The sequence below is a fragment of the Astyanax mexicanus genome, chromosome 1 (genome assembly GCF_023375975.1).
Source record: "Astyanax mexicanus isolate ESR-SI-001 chromosome 1, AstMex3_surface, whole genome shotgun sequence".
NCBI classification, from domain to species: domain Eukaryota; kingdom Metazoa; phylum Chordata; class Actinopteri; order Characiformes; family Acestrorhamphidae; genus Astyanax; species Astyanax mexicanus.
The window spans coordinates 123537766-123563731 of record NC_064408.1 but is presented as its reverse complement, the minus strand read 5'-3'; the positions used below and the strand labels follow the sequence as shown (position 1 = coordinate 123563731).

Genomic DNA, 25966 nt, shown 5'->3' with positions numbered 1-25966 from the left:
TACCTACATTTAATATTAAGAAGGAACTCCCCATCTACAGCACATCATCTAATATTTTGACATTTTTAAATGTTAGTGTGGTTTAATTGTGGAAACAGTGTTTGATATTGGAACACATACATTACGTTGTGCTCCCACTCACTGGCCACATTATTAGAAACACTTACCTATATTACCTTGAGCTTTCACTCACTGGGCACTAAAGTTATTAATATATGCTCTTCTTTGTGCAGTTAGAACTTCACACAAACACATTCACTCACTGACACAATAACTGCAAGTCTTGTACATTGTAAACGTTCTGTATTCTAGGACATCCTTGTACCCATTTTTTGTACATTTTGTAGAGATACAATATAAATACAGTTCTGTACATTATATATGTTCAAATACATTTTATATACAGCTCCTGGTGAAAGAGAGCAGCTTGGTTTCTTTATAAAGTAAGGGCTTGGGTCTCTTTTCCTCCACACATAATTACAGCATTAAAATACACCTCCATCATATCCACAGTTCATCAGGCAACAGAAGCAGAACAGAAGTGTGTGTCTCTCGCAGTCCCTGATGTGGCCCATCCCCCGGTTCATCTATTATTTCCACCTTTTTGAAAATATATTGATTTATTTGCATAAGTATCACAAACACTAGCTAAATATTATTCATTAGTCACACAAAAAAGAGACAGAAATGCAGTCTTCAGTATTAACATTATACAGTGGTATTAGCCAATATAAATATTTTATATGACATTTAAGTAACAAACTATACTAAGGGATTGAAAGTGAACTAATAAATAAATGTTTTGTTAAGAGAAAATTTATATTATTTAATAAATGTATATACATTATCTCGATTGAAAAAAGATTTTAGAGCTTTCTGTTTATTTTGTGTTAAATTGTTTATATTATCATATAAATATACATCAATCACTTCTAAATTAAAGGGCATTTAAGTTTTAACCACCAGGGGGCAGTAGAGTTTAAACGAATTTTACGTAAAATTTGTAAAACATCAGAATTTCACATACGCTAATTTAATTAACATAACTGCTTGAGAATTTAGGGTTTTTAATACTGTAGTAATAAGGGTTGTAAGGATAATTATTTTGTTACAAAATTATCATACAATATATTATAAAAATGACCTCAATAATATTTCCTGACCTCAGTAGCGCCCACAATATTTTTCTTAATAAAAAGAGCCGATTAAGGTGAATGTGTTGGTGTGTTGATATACAGTGATTTTATGTAAGACATTTAAATTTTATTTTTATGGCATTATAAAGTGTTAGCACCACTTAAAACTGGGAATAAAACTTGATTAAACTAAATTAAATATCCTTGTTCCACACTGATCAGCTCTGAGTTAGACCTTCATGTTCGTACCTACAGCGCGGTCCAGCTCCACTCCTACCCAGATGCCCTGGGCGAACTCCGGGGGCCCCCTCGTCCCCGTCCTCGGGAGCTGGGGAGCAGGGCGGCCCCGCGGTCTTACCGGTCTTCTCGGTCAGGTGGTCTTCATCTTCTGGGCCGTGGTCTTCAGGGCTTTTTCTTGTGAAAGGAGCTGTGCTGTGTTCTTACTACTGTTACTGAGATGTTCTGCATTTTATATAAATAATCTCTGGGGTGTTTGTGCTCTTTTAATAATGATATAAAACATTATGTGCTACCAGAACAGATCTATAAAACCTCTGGAGGTCGTATTATGTTTATTATTATAAAGCAGTAGTTTATATTAGCGCTGCCCTCACGCGCTCTTTATACGCGCTGTGATTCAGCGCGAGACGCTCTCCTGTCAGATTCCTGTCACATTAGCCTGTTAGCAGCTAACAGAGTTAGCATCTCCGTTTCTCTTAAACAGTTTAATGAACTGAGGAAAACACTAATAATTAATGGGTAAGTTGATGAAATTAAACCATTTTAGATTAAACCAGTCTAATTAAATGCTGAATTTTAGGTGTAAAGTTAGTAACCAGATAAATTAGCTAGCTTCCTAGCGTTAGCTAAGCTAGCTACTGAATGTTTCCAAAGTTTCTGTTTCTAAAAAGGTTTTTTAATGGTTTGGACGAAATTATTTGCCACTATTTTGACAATTATTCTTTCTGCTGTCCGGATTTAAGCTAATTTAAGTTACCTCTCTAAAAGTAAATTATCCTCAAATTTTTCCTCAGCTTAAGATCCTAGTTTTATTGCTTATTAGCATTATCTAGTTAATAGATTTTACGTTTATTGACACAGTTTTAACTTAATTTTACTTTTTTCCAAACATTTCTCACATTTGAACTTTTTCTTTCAATTCATATATTAATTTATCTTCTGTTTCTCTTAGTCAGAAGTAAAAGATAGATATTTTTATAATACTTAGCTATACTGTTTTGTCTTTCAAGCTATTACATGCTACCTTTAATATGATATGGTTCAAGGTGATAAGGATATCTGTCATTCTGAATACCATCTTGTTCTCTATAATGGTTGTAATTATTTTAAAGTCTTTATGATTTGTTGAATAGACCAATATTAGTTTTATTTTCCCAGATACCTGCATTTAATGTCAAGAAGAAACTCCCCATGCACAGTAGGTCATCTAATATTTTGATATTTTATATGTTTAAATGTTAGTGTGGTTTAATTGTGGGAACACAGTGTTTGATATTTAAATGTATTGTAGTTTATTTGAGTTTAAATTAACAACTAAACAACTCATATGTTGCCCATCAGCCAGTCTTGGTAAATGTCTTGGTTCTAACTACATCAAATACGTCCTGCAGATAGACTGATCTGTTTTGGTAGCACATAATGGTTTAGCTCATTATTAGAAGAGTACAAACACGCATGAGATTATTTATATAAAATGCAGTACATCTTAGTAACACTAGATGGAGACAATGCTCTTTTCAATGCTCTTTCTCAGCACAAGAAAAACTGAACACAGTTCCTTTCAGAGGATAATGGTAAAAGGGGAAAATAATAGTGAAATATATAATGGAATAATCTATAATAGAAGTATATATAATAAAATAAAAAGTATTTTCTGTGGCTAAAACAAACAGCCTGTTAATTTTAAAATAAAAATAATAAGGAAATTAATTCATTTTAAGATAAATCAAGGTCGCCCCACATGACTTTTGTAAGGCCAAAGTTAATTTGTCTGGATGATGACTTCTTTAAAATTTTAATATGAATGTACGCGTACACAACATTCTTCACATCTTAATGTAATAACAATTACAAGAGATATTTTTATTGTTACGATTTTAAAACTGTCCTGTTGAAAATATTGTAGCGTTCGCGAGGAAGCCATTGACTCGGGAGACGAGGTAGATCAAAAGCTCTTTTTATTCAACAGGGAACCGCTCACTTATTGCCCTTACAAGAGCAAGGAGAGTTAAACCCAAGGCAAGGATACAGTGAAAACAGCCCTAAGGTCACTAAACTGGCTAAGAATCTACCAGATGGTAGATTCAGAGTGGTGCCCCCCACTCTGCATAACCCCACCTAAGAGGGAGGCCCCACACCTAACACCCACTCACACACAGATACGCAGAGGCGGGCACACAGAGACAGGCACACCACAGGCATACAGCAGAAGCACACGCAGGATAACAGACCCCACCCCCTGCGCTCGCTACATAGCCCCCCCCTTACAGCCAACCGTCTCGGTGGCAAAACACAGGGTAAACACATGTACCTACATGAGCAACAACACAGCAGTCAACAACGATAACATTTTTTTTTTTTTTTTTTTTTTAGTCCAACACAAAGTCCCTCAAGTGCGGGGGAGCGCGCCGAACGCGGGCAGCGGCTCTGCCCCGCGCTTCCCCCGGAAAACCACCACCCCAAGTTCCTGGTGGTGTTGTAACCGCCAAAGTTTCTCTGTGCCGGTCAGGTGCCAGCCGGTCATGGAACCACCCACGGTTCCCAGGCTCCAGTGGCACGCCGTGGCTCTCACGCACAGCTTGATGCACGGCCATGGGCCGCTCGGCCAGATCGCGCCCATACTCCAGCGCTCCCGAGCAAAAAGACTGCAGCGGCGCTCCGGATCTGCCCTCCCGGCGCCGATAAAGCAAACCCTTGCGCTCACACCAGCTGTCCCAGGCTGAGCGATAGGCTTTGCACTCCGGGCCGAGCGGCGTTACGTCTCGCCAGTCCGGCCGCTGCCCCGCGCGCTTCGACTGCGGAATTTCTTTAAGCACAGGGTCCTCCCCCTGCGCTTTCACAAACTCTTCCCGGCTACGCGGCTCTGTTTCGCCGTTGCCAGAGTCGCTGACTGCAGCCACTCTCTCATCCACCTCTGCCTCGCGCTGCTTCAGCCGCACGCAATAGCGACACTCCAACTCCAGACACGGGCAGTGTTTAACACAGTAACTGCGCTCCGGGCCCCCCTGCGCCCGCGATAACACATCCCCAAGTCCTCGATTACTCACATCCGAATCCACAATAAACTGTCCACCCACCTGCGGAAACGCCAGTATGCTCCCTGCTGGAGACGGTTCCGGCCCACTTGTGCTTGCCAGGGGAATGCGCGTCCTGCCCACTCTGAGTGACGCTGTGGGGATATCGAGGACTGCCCCGAGATGTTGGAGAAAGTCCAGCCCCAGGATACACGCGTCGCGGATGGGCGCCAGGCAGAATTCATGCTGGAGAACTTTACGTGCCAGCTCCACCTTGAGCCTTTTCTTGCCCCTCATGTGGATCTTTTCTCCTGTGACAGAGCGCAGCACGGTGTCGGTCCCTTCCCAGGTGCTTGACGGTGATGACTTGAGCTTGGCGGCCAGTCCAGTTTGCAGCAGGGACACGGTGGCACCTGTGTCCACTAGCGCTGTCACGGGCAGCCCTTGAATGATGCAGTGCAGCCACAACCCGTTCTTGGTGCCCAGCCGGCCAACCACTGTCTCAGTAGGGAGGGTACTTGTCGCTGGGAGCTTCCCAGCCCGTTTCCCGTTCCTGTCTTGCGCCGGCCTCGTGGTGTGGCACTGGCTCGCCTTATGCCCCCGCCGCTTGCATCGCCAACATCGCAGAGTGCGTGGGGAGGCCTCCGCTGTGTAAACTCGAGCCGCTCGTACCTCGTCTGTTACCTCGGCTTCCACCAGATAACAGGATGCGGGTCTTGGATCCATGAGGATAAGCTCCGCCCTCTCCGCCTCCTCCACCGCTTGGCTCAGCGATGTCACTTTCGACAGTTTCACGTGACGTTGGAGACTGCCCGGCGCTAGCGCATTGAAAAATGCGTCAAGCGCGAGCTCGTCGCGGGCTTGGCTGGAAAACATGGGGTATGCTTGCCTCACCAGCGTTCGGAGTTCCGCTGCGAGGACGCCCAGCTTCTCTCCTTTTTCCCGCTTTCTCTCTCTTAATTGCTGGCGAAGAGCTTGCGGTTGAGGAGTCTTGCTGAAGCGCTGGCGCAGGGCGGCTTTGAGCGCTTCCAGGTCCCCGTGCTCTTCTGCCGGCAGGTCCACCAGCACTTGTAGCGCCTTGCCCTCCAGAGCTAAGCATAACTGGGTAGCGATCATCGCCGGGGCCCAGCCGTAGTGCTTGGCCACCACCGCCAACTGTGCCTCGTACGGCTCCCAGGCGACTTCTCCACTGTAGCGTGGGAGATTGACGCTTGCAGCCGTCGCCGTCAACGCTGCGGTGGACGGGGCGTGGTCCTGGACGCTCCATCCCCGGCTGCCGTCTCTTTCACCAGGCAGCCCGCCGCCGTCTCGCTGCTGGCGGCCGCCGTCTTCCCGCTCTTGACCGCTGCCGTCGTTCTGCTGACGGCGCCGTTCCCTTGAGTCTTCGCCAGTCAGCCGGCCTTGTGGCTGACTAGCCCCGTCGGGTAGGGAAGGGCAGGCGTAACGCTCGGTACCCTCCTCCCGTGGGTCGCTGCCTCGCCGCTGGATCCTTTTTCTGTGCCGCCTCCGGATCAGCTGGTCCAGCTCGTCCGTCTCGGCCGCCAGATCCCACTTCTGACACCAGTGTAGCGTTCGCGAGGAAGCCATTGACTCGGGAGACGAGGTAGATCAAAAGCTCTTTTTATTCAACAGGGAACCGCTCACTTATTGCCCTTACAAGAGCAAGGAGAGTTAAACCCAAGGCAAGGATACAGTGAAAACAGCCCTAAGGTCACTAAACTGGCTAAGAATCTACCAGATGGTAGATTCAGAGTGGTGCCCCCCACTCTGCATAACCCCACCTAAGAGGGAGGCCCCACACCTAACACCCACTCACACACAGATACGCAGAGGCGGGCACACAGAGACAGGCACACCACAGGCATACAGCAGAAGCACACGCAGGATAACAGACCCCACCCCCTGCGCTCGCTACAATATCATTGGCCCATATATTTCTATCAGAAGGAGATTATATCTGCCCAATATTATTTATTTTACTCCAATATTCAATACACAGTGTGCATTATTAGTATCATGATATTTTAGATCAGATTTTTCACAGTAATAATATATGTTTGCAGAAATAGAGGATCAGGTGGACTGGTGCTTGTGAACAGGTTTGATTTAGTACACAACTGCTTCACAAGGCTCAGTGCTAGGTAGTTTATATAAAGCATCAGGCTGGTGGATTAACACAACAGTTTAGATGTAATAAAGAAGACGTTTTTTAGCTGTTTATCGCATCTGAATTTGTATTTAAGTGGTAAATAAAATTATTTGAACCCTATTCAGATCAGTTATACTGCTCTTCTTCTTCTTCTTCTTCTTCTTCTTCTTCTTCTTCTTCTTCTGTTAAAGCAGAGATTTAACACTGCAGTGATATTTACAGAGCAGCAGGTGTTCTGACAAATTGTGCTACCTTGCCAAACTGTGCTAGTATATATTTAAAGACAGTACTACAAAAAGCACCATACTAGAACATTCTCTTGGATTCTCCTGGTGTGGAGTGTAGGTATAATATCTGGACAGTCTAAATCACTGTATCGATGTAAAATTTAGGTTAATAGAGGTGATTGTTTTTTTCATTGTTTTTAATTATTATGTTTGTTAATTGCCATATACTTTTATGTAACCCTTAAGCAAATAAGGACAGTGAGCTCAGTCTTTTTAATGCAGCCATGAAAAACAGAATCCTCCCGGAAAAAACTTTTAAGAATGTGGGTCAGAGAAGCACATTTGATGGTTTGCACAACTCGACAGACCACTCGAACAGGTTTTACAGGTGTGTGGGAGAAACGTCTTGTTCATGAATGTTCTAACATTCCGTTCAGCCGTTTGATATAATTGGCTGACAATGGCGAATAACGAACATTAGCTCCGCCCACCAGCGCCTATTCGCTCTGAGAGAATGGGGTGGGGGGGCTTAGAGAGAGACAGGTGAGACGCAGGTAAAGGAGAAAGTAAAAGTAAGTCCAGTTTCCTCCATTAGAACAGGACAGAAGTCTGGATTCACTCGGTAAGTTCAGAACTGAAGAGAATGTAGAACAGAACCGTGTAGCTTAAAGTCAGAACCGGTTCTAAGGGTTCCTCAGATCCAGAACCGGTTCTTTAAGCTCAGCTCAGTGTCCGATTACACTGGAAGAACCAGGATCAGCATGGAGATCTGAACCGGGCCTGAATCAGACCTGGACCTGGTCTAGATCAGACCAGAGAACAATCAGCTGTAACAGATCAATAATGCTGTAAACTGAAGAGAAATGGGCAGAAAGAGAAATTGATATTTATTGATCACAATTAAAACGTAGTTGCTATGAAGACGTGTTTGTATGTAGTAGCGCTGTTCAACCAGCAGGGGAGCAACGGAGCTCAAGATCACGTGGAGTGTTAGTGATTTCAGTTCTGCTGTTTTATATTATACTTAAATTATGTTTCTATTCTAATTTAGCAACATAATAGTAACATGATTAACAATTATAGAACAGTGTGTACTAGTAATATTACTAGTAATAATTCAATTGTAATAATTATAAAAACAGTAAATGTCTCTATACTCTGTAGAATAATTTGTAATGATGGTAAATCACACTGTTATGTAACATTCTCTGTTTCGTTTGTTCATCGGGTACTTTTTAATGCAGATCAGACAATAATGTTCTTATTCTCGGAATAAAGGTTTTATTCTAATGGCTGATCTGTTCTCAGGGGTCGTGTCGGCAGTGTTGAGCTGTGTGTGAATGAAGAAGAGTAAATTATGGATCTTCAGAACTCCAGCAGTGGAGGAGGACCTCCTGTCATAAAGTGAGTAAATTAAGTGATGGGTTTAATTTGTAAAGTAATTTTGTAATGTAATGTTGCAGCTCTAATCCTGGACTTGTGTCCTGCATATTTTACAGTTTTAAAATTATGTGAACATAGGTTCTACTGAACCAGAGTCAGAACCCTGTGCTCTATTTAACTTGAAGAAAAAAGAAGCTTGTTATTCTTATAGTGGATTTTGTTTCTAATCTGTATTTAAATTAAATAAGCTAAGTTAAATTAAAAGTTAATATCTAATAGTGAATATTAATAATTGTAATTATATTTATGAAAATGGTTTAGATTGTCTGTGAAGGAACTCCTTGCAGAATGGAGGAAATCCTGTTGTGCTGCATTTCTTTAGATCAGATGGAAGTGTTTGGGTATGTTAAAGCTGTGGAATGAAGCTTCTCACAGAAACATGCATTCCACTCGGTTTTGATCTATATCTCTGTTGTAGTTCAGTATAATTCCCTTGGATGAAAAATAAAACCATGTAGTTTATAATACAGTATAATTGTGTAATTGTGTAGCTTTTATCAATACATTATTATCTAATCACAGATATATAAAATACATACAGTAAAGATGACCTAATCAGGCAATGATATTGTGACATTATAACATACACACAAATATATGCAACAGTATTGTTAAAGAAATTAAAAAAAATTATATTTATTGTGCAAGCGTTTTTTAGTTGGGGGCAGCTGACAGAAATCTTTGGTATGATTTTAAAGAAGTTAGTCTGAAACCTGTGATTAAGTTTTAGTAAAGGAAGTCATTACTCCATACTTTACTCTCATCGAGGATTATCATGAAGATCTGTTTTCAGGGAGAAGAGAGCAGCATCTCCAGCCCCCAGTGGAGTGTCTATGAAGAGTGATTGGTCCATGTGGGAACCTCCAGTGTTCAGCAGTGGAGGAGGAAGCTCTGGGTCTCGGTACATCACTGCACTAAACTACTTTTCTGTTCTGAGAGTGAAGCTCTTCAGTTCCTGATCTTTATTAAAGATGTGCTGTGTGTTGGAGTTCACTGTGTAAATGCTGGAGTTTCACTGTGTTTAATGTTAACAGAACTGAAACCCAGAGAGGAGCTTCTCCAGAGCCCAGCTGTGTGTCTATGAAGAGTGACCGGTCCATGGAGGATCATCCTTATTTCAGCAGTGATGATATGACCTCTGACCCACAGTAAAACATTAAAGCCTTTTTACCTATTATTACTGTAATTTACCATGTTAATGCATATAACAGACACACACACACACACACACACAGGAGGTCAGTTTCTATGTATGTAATGATCAGTGTACACAGCTGGGTGTGATGGGGTGGCGGGATTTAGATTAGACTGACTGATCTGAACAATGAGAGTAAATTACAATATCAGCAAGAGATTGGAGATTTTCACATATATCAATATTAGGGGTGTGTGAAACTGAATATTTAGAATTATTTAAAAATGTATTTTATTGTACTAGCCCGAGCTTCGTAAAGGATACTAATTGCTTACAAAACATGTTAATGGAAACAATATATTTAATGTTTAATTCCTCGAAACAAACAACCATTGAACTTACCAGTTCACATGTCGAACAGTGCATGTGTGTAAACTAGGTAACATAAGATTTTCTTGAGTTTTTAATAATAGGTATTTTAATGTAAGTAAAGTATTAGCGTGAGTGTTAGATTGGATATATTAAATTATGTTTATATCAGTGGTATCAAGCAAATAAAAATGTTCCCTGGTGTTGTTTTTTCCCTTAGGAACAATTATTGTGCAGTGTGTTGTGTCTGGCAGACTAAATAATTTTTTGCTTTGTTGCTGATGTCAGTATAAATAAGAATAAATTAATGTGCTGAGTAACTGATTTTAACTGAAAGCTTTAATGACGGAAAGAAACACTAGTGTAGCTCCATATTTCACCTTCAACAACCTGAAAAGAGGAAATGGGCCATCAGTTCTTTGTGTGGGTTTATGTGTGTGTATGAGAAGAGGTGGAAAGAAACGAATTACATTTACTCACGTTACTGTAATTGAGTAGATTTTATTAGTAATTTGTAATTTTTAAAGTAGTTTTTAGAATAGGTAATTTTACTTTTACTCAAGTACATTTTGACACAAGTAATTTACTTCGCTACATTGGAAAAACTCCCCGTTACAGAGTAAAAAAAGCTGGGGAAAAAAACTGTCTGAACTAAAAAAAAAAATATTAGCATAAAAAATGCTTAAATTAAATTAAAATATCGTTGTTACTCATATTTAATTCCGGCAACATAAAAACAAACAAACAGATAAATCCCGCCATCTGGAAAGCTTGTGGTTGGAAAACAAGTATAAACATATACCATTCAGACCCTCTATTGGCTTGTATTTGATGCATGACCAGCACGTCACGTCAAACTACAGAAGTGCGCCAGTGAGAAAGTTGGTAGGAAGACCCCAGTTATGCGTCTCCAGCTGCAGCGAGGGGCTGCAGCTGAAGCTCTTCAGTTCCTGATCTTTATTAAAGATGTGCTGTGTGTTGGAGTTCACTGTGTAAATGCTGAAGTTTCACTTTGTTTAATGTTAACAGAACTGAAACCCAGAGAGGAGCTTCTCCAGAACCCAGCTGTGTGTCTATGAAGAGTGACCGGTCCATGGAGGATCATCCTTATTTCAGCAGTGATGATATGACCTCTGACCCACAGTAAAACATTAAAGCCTTTTTACCTATTATTACTGTAATTTACCATGTTAATGCATATAACAGACACACACACGCACACACAGGAGGTCAGTTTCTATGTATGTAATGATCAGTATACACAGCTGGGTGTGATGGGGTGGCGGGATTTAGATTAGACTGACTGATCTGAACAATGAGAGTAAATTACAATATCAGCAAGAGATTGGAGATTTTCACATATATCAATATTAGGGGTGTGTGAAACTGAATATTTACAATTATTTAAAAATGTATTTTATTGTACTAGCCCGAGCTTCATAAAGAATACTAATTGCTTACAAAACATGTTAATGGAACCAATATATTTATTGTTTAATTCCTCGAAACAAACCACCATTGAACTCACCAGTTCACATGTCGAACAGTGCATGTGTGTAAACTAGGTAATGGTTGGATGCAAAAACAACTGTTTTCGGATGCGATGCAGCTCAGCATCTAATTAGAAAAAGCATATTGAGGTAAACGGAATGTTTCTTACAGTTATATGTTGATAAGATATTGTAGTAACCTAGTAATGCACTAATGGTGAATTTGTTATGTTTGCCGTGGTTTGGTACACTCCAAGACATGCCATGGTTAGCTTGATAGGTGTAGGCTATGATTCAGTGTTGTAAGTTCGTTTGGAGAGCGTGTGTGAGCTTTTCATTTTATGAGTTAAGAGTGGGTAAACTAGGTTCAAAAAATAAAAATCCATCTCAGGATTTTGCTCCCATTGCCTGGCTGGTTTTGGAGCTAGTTTAACCTAATCCCTGGGATGGATTTTTAATTTCTGGACATGGATTACCCACCTTTAGCTGCATGTGAGTTTGGCTCATCCTTAAAGAACCATTCTAGGTTCCAAGCTGAGCTAAGAGAGCGTTAAGAGTAGACAACACTGGCATCAAAGCAAAAGCTTCTACTGTGTTTATGAATAATTATAGGCTCAACACACAATATGCCATATATTGAAGCTGAGCATCTCTGGGTTTCAGTTGTCTAGCCTATTTAGCTGCATTTCCTTTTAGAAAATAAACATTTACGGCAAAATATGCCTATTTATTAAAATATTACTTATAATTTGCATATTTGCTTTTCTTACGTACGTCCATATTTGATCCAATGCGGACATGTTATACATCATTCATACCACCTGACTCTCAGGATTACAGAAGTGCAAACCATTTCACTGTACAGTTCCTGAATTAGAGCCTAAAGAGTGCGTTAGACTGTTTTATACAGTTTTACAGCAGCTTGTGTAATTAATCCCCCTGGGTAACTAAAGGTCACTCAGTCACACACACCCAGCCCCCACCAGTGCTTACCACTCCCTGCTGCTTCAAAATCGCTCCAACCGTCAAAGCAGTGCTTATAATATAGATTTTCATGCCTTATTTAATAAAAGGTTTGGCTGGGTTTACAGCTTACTAATGCACATGCGCAGAATCAACAGAGTCTTCTCTGAAGAAAGACTATCAGCTCTGTTGGCCAATCAGGTGCCGCGTTAGGCGGAGACAGAGCTGGGGAGGGGTCTGTAACCCGACACTGTCACTGAACAGATATATAGAATACAGAAACACATTCTTTACTGCAAAATAAGTTATAAAATTAGTAGTTTTTGTTATTATAAAGTTTCCAGTCCTTTGGAAGTAAGAAAGGAATATCCCAGGAGCAGATCCCTATAATATCTAACCAGTGAAAGAGAGCAGTTTATAATTTTACATGGTGAATGTAAACACCTTGTAGCAAAATAAAGAACTGTAAAAACACTTATATAAACACACGTATAAATATTTCATTTTAAAATTAAAAATTAGAAAATCTGAAAAGCACCTGTATTTTTATTTTCTTGTTTTTACCATATTTTGAATATTACATGTTCAATTGTATATGTTTAAGGGTTTTCAGTTAATTTTGTAATATTAATTGATAAAATTGATAAATTGATTAATCGATCAAAAATTCTCTGAATAATTTAATATAAGGGTAAAAAGGTTTAAAATTTGGGTATGTATTTTCAGGCTGAAATAGTTAAAATTAGGCTTGGAGCTTAAGAGGTTATAAAAAAGGTTTTGTTGACAGAACCGGTGCTCTGACGAGTTATGCTACCCATCAATATGTGCTCCTTTACGGCACTGCACATGCACGGACCAACAGATTTTTTTGTATGACTTCATGTTTTTATTGATAATTCCTTAAGTTTTTATCGAGAACATTAAATAATCTGCTTAAATGTTAATGTAAATATCAGTTAAAGCATAGCAATGGCAAGTTAAAAAATAATAATCAACTGTAAATCTATAAAAATACGGTTTATAGTCACCTATATGACCATAACATTTTAACAGTAAAGGAAAAAATGGATCATTGAAACCTATGCCACTTGTTCTTGAAAATGTTTTATGGGGTGGTCTGAACAAATACTGCCTGAAAGGTCCAAATTATTATGTGGAATAATAGTTCATTTAAAACGATTAAATTTATGATTTGTTGAACTTTTTTATATCAACGAATTAAAAGTAACTATGTAACTTTTACTCAAAGTACTTTTTAAATTGAGTACTTTTTTACTTTTCTCAAGTAGAATTTTAGATGGGTACTTTAACTTGAGTAGAATTTTAGCAAAGTAAAGGTAATTTTACTCAATTACAATTTTCAGTACTTTTTCCACCTCTGTGTATGAGTATGAGAGAAAGACACTTCAGCACAGTGCCGGTGTGTCATCAGTTTGGAGGAAAATTAAACGTGAATTAAAGTAGATGGCTTGATAGGTAGCTTGCTGGATTAGCGTCTGTGCTAACTCCCCACACTGATAAACAGTGCAAGTAACCAAGAGCACACTCACGAGACAAACTTTGGACAACATCATTGACTTGTCACCTGCCAGTGTAATCGCATGGTTAGCCTATGCTAGCTCACTGCATGGTCATTCTCAATGTACACAGTGAGCGTGTGGAGTAAAGCCGTTTTCATTGTTGTTTTTCCTCAGTGATTAGCATACTTGATAACATCATTAACACAGTAATTAATATATTATTGTAGACGATATGTATCACACACCCCTAATCTATATATAGAGACAGTAGCTGGATATGTTAGTACTGTTTCATTGACCTGAATGGAGTGTGTTTGGGACGTGTTGGGTTAGGTGCGAAGGCCTGTTGTGATAATTAAGTTATCAGCTTATTGTACAATAAATTAACATGACCTTGTTTATTTCTTCAACCCTTGATACTTCCTGTAGTGTTTATTTGTGTGTAGTTTAGTGAAGGTGCTGATTTCACCTACTTGATCCGCTCTGTTCTGTCATCTTTTATCCTGAATTAAATCCACTAAATGCTAGTTCAGAAGTTGCTCTGCTACCGTTTCTAAAATATTATTGAAACTATAGTGCTTATATAAGCAATGAATCGTTTCTCCTAACTGAAAACAAAAAACAACCAAAAAGATTCTCCACTCAAAACTTCATTACACAGAGCACATTAGCAGCATCTGGGGGCCAAAACCACAAAGTCCTTTTTGTTTCGGGTGGAAAAGAAACGTAGTGCTTTAAAAACATGACATTTATTGCTTCTTAAATGGCAGGGAGTAAATTAAATAATTTGTTGTGCGTGTATTTACCATCTCAGTTGCTGGGATGAGTAAATACATCCAAGATTGGGCAAAATGTGTTCTAGTACAATAGATAGAAATGTATTCGGAATAAATAAGAATGTACTTTAAAACATATTTTGTCATACCATAGACTGTGTATAGCTGGACAGAGCATCGTCTCTCAAAAGTGAAGCCACCACAGGTCGGGCGCCCCCTGCTGTTCGGTTGCAGAAAGCTGTATAACCCCACCCATCCCCATAGGTTTCAATGGCAAAACAGACAACTTTCAATCACGTTTTTTTCCAATATACTGTAATTGTAACTTCATTATTTAAATGCAACAGCTAGTGTAACCTCTGTTTATATTGTTACATTTTTATATTCTCACAGAATTAGTTTTTTAAAACGTTATTCATCTCTATTCAAAAAGGTGTGGTCATTGTAAAAGGGCTTGGTTACACCTAGCCGGGGTAGGATCAATGACTGTATGAGTGAGACCATAGACCAGCGTTTCTCAATCTTTTTTCTATCACGACACCCTTTAAAAGTATGCAAAATGCTGGCGCAATACTTCAGGTGAGAACGAGGGGTGTTGCTGGCGGAATATTGTATTTCAGGTGAGAAGGGGGGGGTAATTTACAATTAGCGTGAACCTGCTGACTTGAGTGAAATACTCTACTACACTCACTGCTGAACTACCACTGGATGAAGAAGTTAATGGCTCCGATTCAGAGTTATCTGACTCTGCAGTCTTCTTTTTAAAAAAACGTTTCATGCTAACTTGAGTGCTTCACACTACTCTCGCAGTGCATCGCGTGGGGGGGAAAAACTTTACAGTGTGTCCCAATTTCGGGGCCGCATCCATCGGAGGCTGTTCGAAGGTAGATTACGTCACAGCTGCGCAGTAATACACCGCCTATCTCTGTGGGTCGCATCCTTCAGAGTATGCTGCCTGTGAATTGGGACACACCCCCACATGCGCTGACTCCGGAAAGCAAATATGCACGTGAGGCGCAATATTTTGACGGCACCCCCGATGAACACCCTGGTTGAGAAACACTGCCAGAGACTGTGTATAGCTCTGCGGAGTCAACCCTCAGGGGCGGGGTTATTCAAATGAGTAGGTGGTCTCTCCACAGTCTTTTTCCCTCCTCTAATCTTTACTGCGCAGACTCGGGTTTCAGGATCGCCAACATGGTGGAAGATTTTGGCTTAATTTTCATTGAATGAATGGGAACAGCAACACAGCGTCCATCTTTTTTTACAGTCTCTGTGTCACACTGAAAAACGTTCTGGTTGTTTCCTTTCTTAAGCTCTTTTCTCACCTTTAAGAAACATTTTAAAAAGTATTGGTTTAATTCATATTTTAATTAAAGGTCTTTCTTTTATTTTTTAAGTCTGATTTTCTGAAATTCTTTTTTATTAGTAATTGCAGCATATTTTACTGAAACAAAAACTTTTTAGATCAGATAATTTACTATGGATTACAGTGTGGATTTTCTTTTTATCCTCAGTAAGAAGAAAACAAACAAATACAGGGAAAAACTGGACCACATATTTGAGGTTAGTCCTAAACCATATATTTGACGGGGATCTCCCTGGTTTCTTTTAAATTTATTTTTAATGTCATTTTTATAGTGGAGGGGGGGGATTATAATCATACTTTATGCACCCTTAGTTTCTGTAGTATTATAACTCTAATAATGTTAATATTTATGCTATATGATCCTGCCCAGTAAAATAGTGTTTAAATCCTTTTACACACCAAACCATCCATAATTTCTTTCCTTCTCAGATCAGTATCATCATATCTCTCTCTCTCTGTACTGTAACAGCTTTAGTGATTCTCTGATGTTTGTTTTTAATCAGGAGCTGCAGCAGAAGTTTATATCTCTAGTGAAGAACGAGCTGAACACTTTCAAGAGGCTCCTGAGTCCAGATTACCCAGCATGCTCTGAGAGAGAGTTGGAGGATGATCAGAGAGAGGGGGTGCTGATGATTACACTGCACATCCTGAGGAACATGAAGCAGACAGACCTCGCTAACACACTAGAGAGCAGTAAGAGTTTTGGGTCATAACCACAGACATCCCAAGTTGCAAAAGCTGATTTCAGGGAGGTTCCTGAAAAAAAAAACAAGCTGCACACACCAAAGGATAACAAAACTTTAATTTTATATTAATTAATTTTACGTTTTTTGTAATTAAATTTAGAGTATTCAGAGGGGAAAAGAAATGAGTTTTATCTTTTTTCTTTTTGGAAGACCCTGCCTCTGCTTTCCTGCCTATGCTTTTTTTTATTTGAAAAAAAATTACAGTAACAATATCACAATAAATTGCACAACATCAAAAACATTTCATATAATATTACAATAATTATTAATATTGCCTCCGCCATGATCTGCTTTCTCTCACTCTCTTAACAAATCCCGTCCGGGAGGGGGGAAAAACACTGCCCGCCCACACTAAAAACTGATTGGCTGACTCTTTGCAGAGAACAGGCCAATCAGAACCCTCTCTGTTTTCTCTCTCTCCTTCCCACAAGCGATTAGAGAATAAAAGTCTGTCGCCTGTGTGCGCGTTTGTGGGGCACTCGTTCTGAATTCCAGGAGATTATATGTGACTCGCGGGCATCAGGGAGCCGCTACCGAAATGCGGGAGACTCCCGCAGCTTCAGGGAGACTTGGTTTGTCTGTAACCATGGGTTCCAGCTTAAAGTGCCAATTTCTGTAAAGTCTCAAAGGGAAAAGCAATAATTAATTGGATTCTGTAATTGTAGGATAATGAATTGCAGCATCAACTGTAGTTGTGCTTTCTGATTTCGACACAATGAATGTCTCAAAAGTAAATACAGCTGCTACAAAACCCCATACTACAGTCTTTATTTTAAATTATTTTATAATGAAGTTGTCTTACACTGGTGTCTCTTCCTCTGTTATCAGAATTAGCCCCAGCAAGTCAACAAAAGCTTAAATCTAATCTGAGGGATAAATATCAGAAAATTAATGAAGGAATCTCAGCCTATGGAAACTCAGCACTTCTAAATGAGATCTACACAGAGCTCTACATCACAGAGGGAGGGGGTGGAGATGTTAATCAGGAACATGAGGTGAAGCAGATTGAAGCTGCATCCAGGAAAAAGCAAACACAGGAAAGACCAATCAAATGCAACGACATCTTTAAAGCCTTACCAGAACAGAACCAGCCCATCAGAACTGTACTGACTAAAGGAGTTGCTGGAATTGGAAAAACAGTTTCTGTGCAGAAGTTCATTCTGGACTGGGCTGAAGGAGAAGTAAATCAGGATGTTCTCTTCATATTTCCACTTCCTTTTAGAGAGCTGAATCTGATGAAGGAGAAGAAGCTCAGTCTGGTGAATCTTCTTCAGAGATTCTTCCCAGAAACACAAGATTTAAAACTAAGACATTATATGGGTTGCAAAATCATGTTTATCTTTGATGGTCTGGATGAGTGTCGACTGCCTCTGGATTTTCAAAACAATGAGAACTTGGTGGATATAGAAGAGCAAACCTCAGTGGATGTTCTGCTGACAAACCTCATCAAGGGGAATCTGCTTCCCTCTGCTCTCCTCTGGATCACCTCTCGACCAGCGGCGGTCAGTCAGATCCCTCCTGAGTGTGTTGATCAGGTAACAGAAGTGCGGGGTTTCAGTGACCCTCAGAAACAGGAGTACTTCAGTAAGAGGATCCAGAATCAGGACCTGGCCAACAAAGTCTTCACACACATCAGGTCTTCAAGAAGCCTCTACATCATGTGCCACATACCGGTCTTCTGCTGGATTACAGCCACTGTTCTAGAGAGAACGCTGAGTGAAGCTGAGAGTGGAGAAATCCCCAAAACACAAGAGTCAGAAGTACAGTGGGAAAAGTGACCTTGATCCTCAGCAGTCTAGAGAAAGTATTCTGGCTCTGGGGAAACTGGCATTCCAGCAGCTGGAGAAAGGAAACCTGATCTTCTATGAGGAAGATCTAAGAGAGAGTGGCATTGATATTAGAGAAGTATCAGTGTACTCAGGAGTGTGTACTCAGATCTTCAGGGAGGAACATGAGCTGCACCTGGGGAAGGTCTTCAGCTTCGTACATCTGAGCGTTCAGGAGTTCCTTGCTGCTTTATATGCGTTTCTCAACAGACAAATTCCAAAAGAACAATCCACTGAACAACAAAACAGTAAAGCTTTCAAGCTTTTCAGCAGGTCAACGATCACTGACTTCCTCAGCAGTGCTGTAGACCGAGCCTTACAGAGTGAGAGTGGACACCTGGACCTGTTCCTTCGTTTCCTTCTGGTCTCTCACTGGAGTCTAATCAAACACTATTACGAGTTTTACTGACCCCATCAGAGAGGATCTCTCACAGCAACAAGGAAACAGTCAAATACATCAAGAAGAAGATTAAGGAGGACTCCTCTCCAGAGAAATCCATCAATCTGTTCCACTGTTTGAATGAACTGAATGATCACTCTCTAGTGCAGGAAGTTCAGAAATACCTGAGTGGAGGTGATGGACATCATCTTCATCAGGCCAGCCTCTCTCCTGCTCAGTGGTCAGCTCTGGCTTTTGTGTTGGTGAACTCAGAAGAAGAGCTAGATGAGTTTGACCTCAGTAAATATCACCCATCTGAGGAGTGTCTTCTGAGGCTGCTGCCCGTAGTCAAAATTTCCACAAGAGCTGTGTAAGTATTTTTCATTCAAGCCTTGACACAGTTTTTTATGAACTGCTGATTTTTTAGCAATTTTCATTGATTCACTGGTAGATTCACATTATTTACATTGTTACACATTAGTATGAATTATTCTGTGTGTGTAATAATAATTCAACCTTCACATTAATCTAAACAGTACAGATAATTTATAAATAAGATCATTTCTCTCTTAGACTGATCAGATACAGTCTTAAGAAAATAGTTTAGGCAACTTATGTGTTTTTGGTAAAATTAATGCACATCCTCTGCAGATACACACTAAAATAGTGATTGGTTATGTGACTAAAAAAATCACATCTCAGTATGCTTTAGAGAAATGTTGAACAATACAACATGATGAAAGTTTCATAGAGATTATAAGTTTAAGTATCAGCATTTATTTGAAACACCAAAATCTGCATATTTAAATACTCTTAATATCTTACTGTGCATCCCAGTACAGTACACACTGTTGCTGTTCCTGTGAGGGATTAGTGAAATAGGTTTTCTCCTGTTTATCTCTTTAGATATGGTTTAAGCTGAACATGTAGGAGTGGTTTGAGCTGTGCAATACTAGCATTCATCTGCTAACTTTTATTCAGCACTGTAAGTTTTTAAGAATCAAAACCACCTTAATATTTTGAGTTAAATAATTAATGCTCTGTCCTTTTTGCCTGATAACAGACTATACAATTTTTACAATTTATGAGTATACAATAATTGTACAATGTGTACTTTTCTCTTCGTTATGATAGCAAAGACACACTGACATGCCAAAAATCAAGCTGCATGGTGTGCATGTGATGCTAAAATAGGGCCTTTAAACAAACAATAAGCACATACTGACTCAAACTATGATTTTTTTTATTCAAAGTTTTTTTTATTGTGTTTTATATATATATCCCCCAACCCTCACTATACCAGACACAATATACATTGTTACATTTACATAAAGCCAGACATGCTTATAAAAATACACATGCATATATGTATATAAATATACTGTATAGATACCTTCAAATATACACATACATACATAAACATATGAGTAAATTAGGTATAATAGATAATTAGATTATAATAGTTATACAATTATAGGATTATTAATAAGAACAAATTATAGAAAGTAGTAGACTAAATAACAATATAAAATATTAAATTGACACAGTGTCAGCTTCCAAATCCTCAACAAAGGCCATAAAAGGTTGCCAAAGAGTAAAAAACTTCCCAGTGGACCCTCTCATGGTATATCTAATCTTTTCCAATTTAAGATGATACATGACTTCTCTGATCCAATGACTGTAAGATGGTGGATTAGCATCTTTCCATTTAAAGAGAATTAATCTTCTAGCAAGAAGTGAACAGAAAGCAAACACATTTAAATCCTGTCTACTGAGAGAGCTGTCTGACGGACGATTTCCCCAGAGACATTTGAGAAAGTCTCAAAAATAGAATTCTAAAAGTTATATAGTTTAGAGCACGTCCAGAACATATGCAAAAGGGAAGCAGGTGCCAACCCACATCTATCACATGTAGTGTCTAAATCAGCATTGACCTTTGAAAGTCTAACTTTGGACCAATTTAAACGATGTACAATCTTAAACTGAATAACAGCATGTTTTGCACATATAGAAGATGAGAAGATTCCTTTTAATATTTTTTGCAAAGTTTCATCCAGTATTGTTTCACACAGATCAGTTTCCCATTTATTTTTAAGAATTTCCAGTAAAGTAGATGTGAATTAAGTAAATTATACTAATAGTTTGCTTATTAACAAATTTAGGAATATTATAGATAGTCCCCTTAGGGAGAAGGACCTCCTGAACTGATTCCAGATTTTGATTGCGCATACGACAACAGGGTTTGAGCTAAAGTTGGTAATAGGTTGTGTAAATGGTAATTTGGCGCATATTAATGCAGCTGGAGAAGTGGAGCCAACCGATGACTCCTCCAAGGTTGTCCACACAGGAGTGACAGACCCATTCCTCATCCAGTACAACAATGCCCTTATATTCGCTGCCCAGTAGTAGAAAAGAAAGTTCGGAAGTGCCAGACCCCCATCATTTCGACATCTGTGTAGTGTTTTTCTTTTTATTTCTTTTCTTTTTATTATTCCAAATAAAGGTCAATATTAAATTATTTAGTTTAAGAAAAAATAATTTAGTTAAGAAAACTGGAAGAGACTGAAATACACTGCTCAAAAAAATAAAGGGAACACTCAAATAACACTGTCACGAAATGACCCAGGCAGGGAGACGAGGAGGCGGACACAGGTGCAGGTAGGAGCGATATAAATAAATAATTTATTAAATAAATAACAAAGAAACACAAAGAAACAAGTAAACACGTAACAAAGATAATCAAATCACAAAGAACACGTAATAATAAAGTAAACCAAAACAAACGAGAGGAACTAGTGAACATAAACTCAACAAACAAGAAGTACTAAATATATATATATATATAAACAGGGAGTAAATAAACAAAGAAACAAACAAAGCTAAGAACATAAACAAGGAATAAACAAGAAACTAGAAACTACCAAAAATAACCAAGAAATAACCAAAACTAAACAGGGCAGGGTAGTGCTGGGCGATATAACGATATCGATTTGTTTCGCGATAATTTTTCCCTCGATGACGATGATAAGCCTGTGCAATAGAATTCGATAAACATTCATTTCCATTTCCGTCTAAGTGGCGCGGCAAACAACGAAAACACAACGTGTAATCAATCCAGAAGACGCTGGAGCAAATTAATAAATAGTTAAGAAAATTGTAATAGTTATTCTCATGCATGCAACAAAAAACCCTAAAGAATAGTGGAGTATGGCCCGACACACGCAAACAACCATAGTGTTTGTACTTTGGGAATAAACGGCCGCACTGTTCAGCACGTTTTAAATAAATTTTAAGTAAATTTTAAGCACTAAATGTAATTAATTCAATTTATATTAGGACCTCGGGGCAGGTGCTGCAAAAATGTGTATGTGGGGCGCGGATTAAAGGAAGAGTTTTTTTTGCGGAGCGGTAACAGGACAAAAACACCTTAAGAATGATGTCTAAATGACTTTCCTCTAATCTAATATAATTTAACATGGTTTAAGGATATAAAATAATTTCTAAACAAACAAACTTTTTAATATTGAGCTTATGGCCCAAGTGCAAAAACACAAAATCATTTATCATTTAGATTATCTGCCTGAACGCGAGCCCGAACCCGAGCTTGAACGCCAGCCTGACTCAGGCGCTGCATGAACTCGGGCCGGTCGAGAACACCGCTTTCCTCTCAGATTAGGCGGAAGAAAATGGTCTTTTTTTTAATGTAACAAATCACACTGTGATTTTTGTGATATTTCCCCAATTACAGCTCAGCTGCGCGTTTAAAGCTCAACGCATGAATTAATCGGTGCGCTGTGCGCCGCGCGTGCTCGCGGGGGATTTGACGCGTCTGTCAAGCAAGTTAATGGACCGTTTTGGGGGCAGAGATTAAGAAGTACAGCAGGTACATCTCAGATTTGTAGTTTAATGCTCTACTAAATTACTGGCTTTAAAACTGGCTCATGATATGGTCGGTTCTGGCTGGATTTTTTCCTGCCTACAGGCTGCATTTGACGGAAAGCAGCTCCTCAGTCAGACAACAGTGTCAGCATACAAATCGTGTGCGTTTCCTACAGGACAAACCATTTAAAAGTGCAGATAAACTCATTAAAAAATCACACAGTGTCTGTCTGGCTTAAAATACTTTTAATAAGGTACAGCTTTTAAATTAATAAATCAACATTCATTAAAAATCCGTGAGAAGTTCTGTATGCTAAATGACAAGCTAAGCTAATAAGCTAATAACATTTAATAATAACAGAAAAATAGATATGAATTTGGAAAATAACCAACTAAAGTGAGCTCAAAATACAATAATAAATATAATCTAACGAATTTCAAAATATAAATTAGAAATATTGAACTTCAATATTAAATTCAACTTCAACTACAAAAAACGCAAGGACCGATAGAACATAACGAACAGAAAAAAATAAATTTGAAATTGGAAAAAAAGTTCAAAATGCTAAAAGAAATAAAACCTAACGAATTTCAGAATATAAAATCTAAATATTGCACTGCAGCAGTACAAAAGCCTAAGTGCTTAAACAAACAAACCAAAAAACAGCCTATCACAAATCATTTTTTGAGCCCGACCCAGCTGAGGAAAAGGTGGGAAATCTTTTTTTTTCCGGCTGGGTCTTGGAAAACTTTGTGGTGAATTAAAGGGGCCGAGTTGCAATTTTTGTTTTACTTTAATCAGTTTTTAATCCGTCTTTTTAAAAACAAATATTCCAATATTGGCTGCCAATCAGTGCCCAATATTCTGAGCTCAAAAAACGCTATTCGGGCCAGCCCTACTAATCTAATATAATTTAACATGGTTTAAGAATATAAAATAATTTCTAAACAAACGAAATATTTAATATTGAGCTTATAGCCCAAGTTTTTTTTTCAGTCATGGAAAATTGGAAAAAATTGGAAAAAAGCCCGAGTTCATGCAGCGCCTGAGTCAGGCTGACGTTCAAGCTCGGGTTCTGGCTCGCGTTCATGATTAATTTGTTTTTTTTAAAAACTAATATTGGAATATTCGCTACCGCCAAATATCCGGAGCTCAAAAAATGCTATTCGGGCCAGCCCTAATAATTATGGAGATACAGAAAAAAATATTGTGATAAAACTTCCATCACTCCCTTATTCTCTCACTAATAAAAACAAACCTTTAAGTGTGACACAAAGTGATTTGATTTATATCGTGATACATATCGATATCGACTGATATGGAAAACTATATCGTGATAAGATTTTTTCCCATATCGCCCAGCTCTAGGGCAGGGATATATATATATATATATATAGACAAGGAATATACTAGAAACAAAAACAAAGCAGGGTATATACAGGGAGCTAGGGAACACGGAGCTAAACAAGAAACTAGAAAAAACCAAACAAGAAATAAACAGAGAAAAACACAGAGCAAGGACTAGGGCTAGGAAACGCAGAGAAACACAGAGAGACAAAACAACAGAGGTTAGTGCAAAGACCGACGGAGACAAAGTGGTAGACGAGGGCTATTTAAAGAAACAAGAAACACTCTAGAATTGGAAACACCTGGGGAAGGGGCGGAGCTACAAATGAGACACAGGTGGAAATCTACTAAGACGGGAGACGCAGGGGAGCACAGGTCACGTGGGGAAGACACACAGAGACACGAGACAGGGCTAAGACCTGACAGAAGCCTCCCCCTAAACGCGCAGCTCCCGAGGCGCGTAAAAACGAACCCCGGGGGCTGGCGGCGGGGAGAGGCCGGGGAAAACAAGAGACGAAACCGGGGACTGAAACGGAGACAGGACAGAGGACAGAGACTGGACGGGAGACTGGACAGGAGACGGAGACTGGATGGGGAACTGGACATGAGACGGAGACTGGACGGGACCGAACATGGGAACAGGGACGAGAACATTGACAGGGACAGAAACAAACACGGTGACTGGGACAGGAACGGAGAAACTACCAGGGACAGGAACCGGAACAAACACAGACACAGGGACCAAGACAGGGAGAGACAGGGGCACAAAAAACATAGGTGGGTGCCCAGGACTGGCAAAAGTCTGTGTGGTAGTCCAAGGAGCCAGCCTGGGCACAGTTCTGGAGTGAAAGTCCGGGGACCTCGGTGCCTGCCTGGGTAAATGGGCCCTGGGGCCAAACAAAGTTCTGGGAGTAGGAACCGGTGGGGTGGTGACTCTGGCAGCGGGAGCTGGTGCTGGCGGCGCGGCGACTCTGGCAGCGGGAGCTGGTGCTGGCGGCGCGGCGACTCTGGCAGCGGGAGCTGGTGCTGGCGGCGCGGCGACTCTGGCAGCGGGAGCTGGTGCTGGCGGCGCGGCGACTCTGGCAGCGGGAGCTGGTGCTGGCGGCGCGGCGACTCTGGCAGCGGGAGCTGGTGCTGGCGGCGCGGCGACTCTGGCAGCGGGAGCTGGTGCTGGCGGCGCGGCGACTCTGGCAGCGGGAGCTGGTGCTGGCGCTTGAACAGCTGGAGCAGACACAGACGCTTGAACAGCTGGAGCAGACACGGGGGCTTGAACAGCTGGAGCAAACACGGGGGCTTGAACAGCTGGAGCAAACACGGGGGCTTGAACAGCTGGAGCAGAGACGGAGGCTGGAGCAGCTTCTGCAGACACGGAGGCTGGAGCAGCTTCTGCAGACACGGCAGGAGTCCGGGGGCGTGGCTCAGCAGCCGAAGACAGGTCGGAGATGGGCGTGGCCGCCGAGAGAATTTCGGAGCTGGGTGTGTGCAGATCCAGCGGAGCAGCAGCAGGGCTTGAGACTGCGGGTGGAACAAAAACCCGGACCGGAGCTGCAGCTTCGCCGGTAGAGACTGTAGAGGCAGAAAGCGCGGGGCCGCTGGTAAAGTCCGGCGCGGAGAGAGTTCCAGAGCGCGGCTGAGTGGCCGCGGAGATAGTCCCAAAGAGAGGCTGGATTGCAGCGGCGGAATTCAGATCTGCAGCCGCCATGAAAGCCAGCTCCTCAACCTGAGGAGCTAGCACTGCAGCTGCAGGGCTTGAGAGTGCGGTTGCCGCAAAATCCCGGACCGGATTTCCACTCTCCCCGGCTGAGTCAAGCGCGGGGAAAGTCTCTGCTCGCGGCTGGCTCGCCGGGTTGGAGGTCCTGTAGCGCGGCTCGGCAGCAACCGCGGGGAACACGGAGCGCGGTTCGACTGCCATCGCGGAAGTCTCGGAGCGCGGTTCGGCTGCCACCGCGATAGTCAC

At 40.6% G+C, this 25966-nt stretch overlaps 1 protein-coding gene and 1 pseudogene across 1 annotated transcript in view; both read left to right on the top strand.

Moving 5' to 3' along the window:
• Nucleotides 1-8063: 8063 nt before the first annotated feature.
• The window catches only part of LOC107197168 (NACHT, LRR and PYD domains-containing protein 14-like), a 412286-nt gene continuing 394383 nt past the window's right edge, over nucleotides 8064-25966 (top strand). The window contains exon 1 of the mRNA XM_049468087.1: nucleotides 8064-8170. Within this exon, the coding sequence (XP_049324044.1) occupies nucleotides 8124-8170 (47 nt within the window). The 5' untranslated portion in view covers nucleotides 8064-8123. The remainder of the gene's footprint in view (nucleotides 8171-25966) is intronic.
• Nucleotides 17164-18165, top strand: LOC125781428 (NLR family CARD domain-containing protein 3-like; annotated as a pseudogene).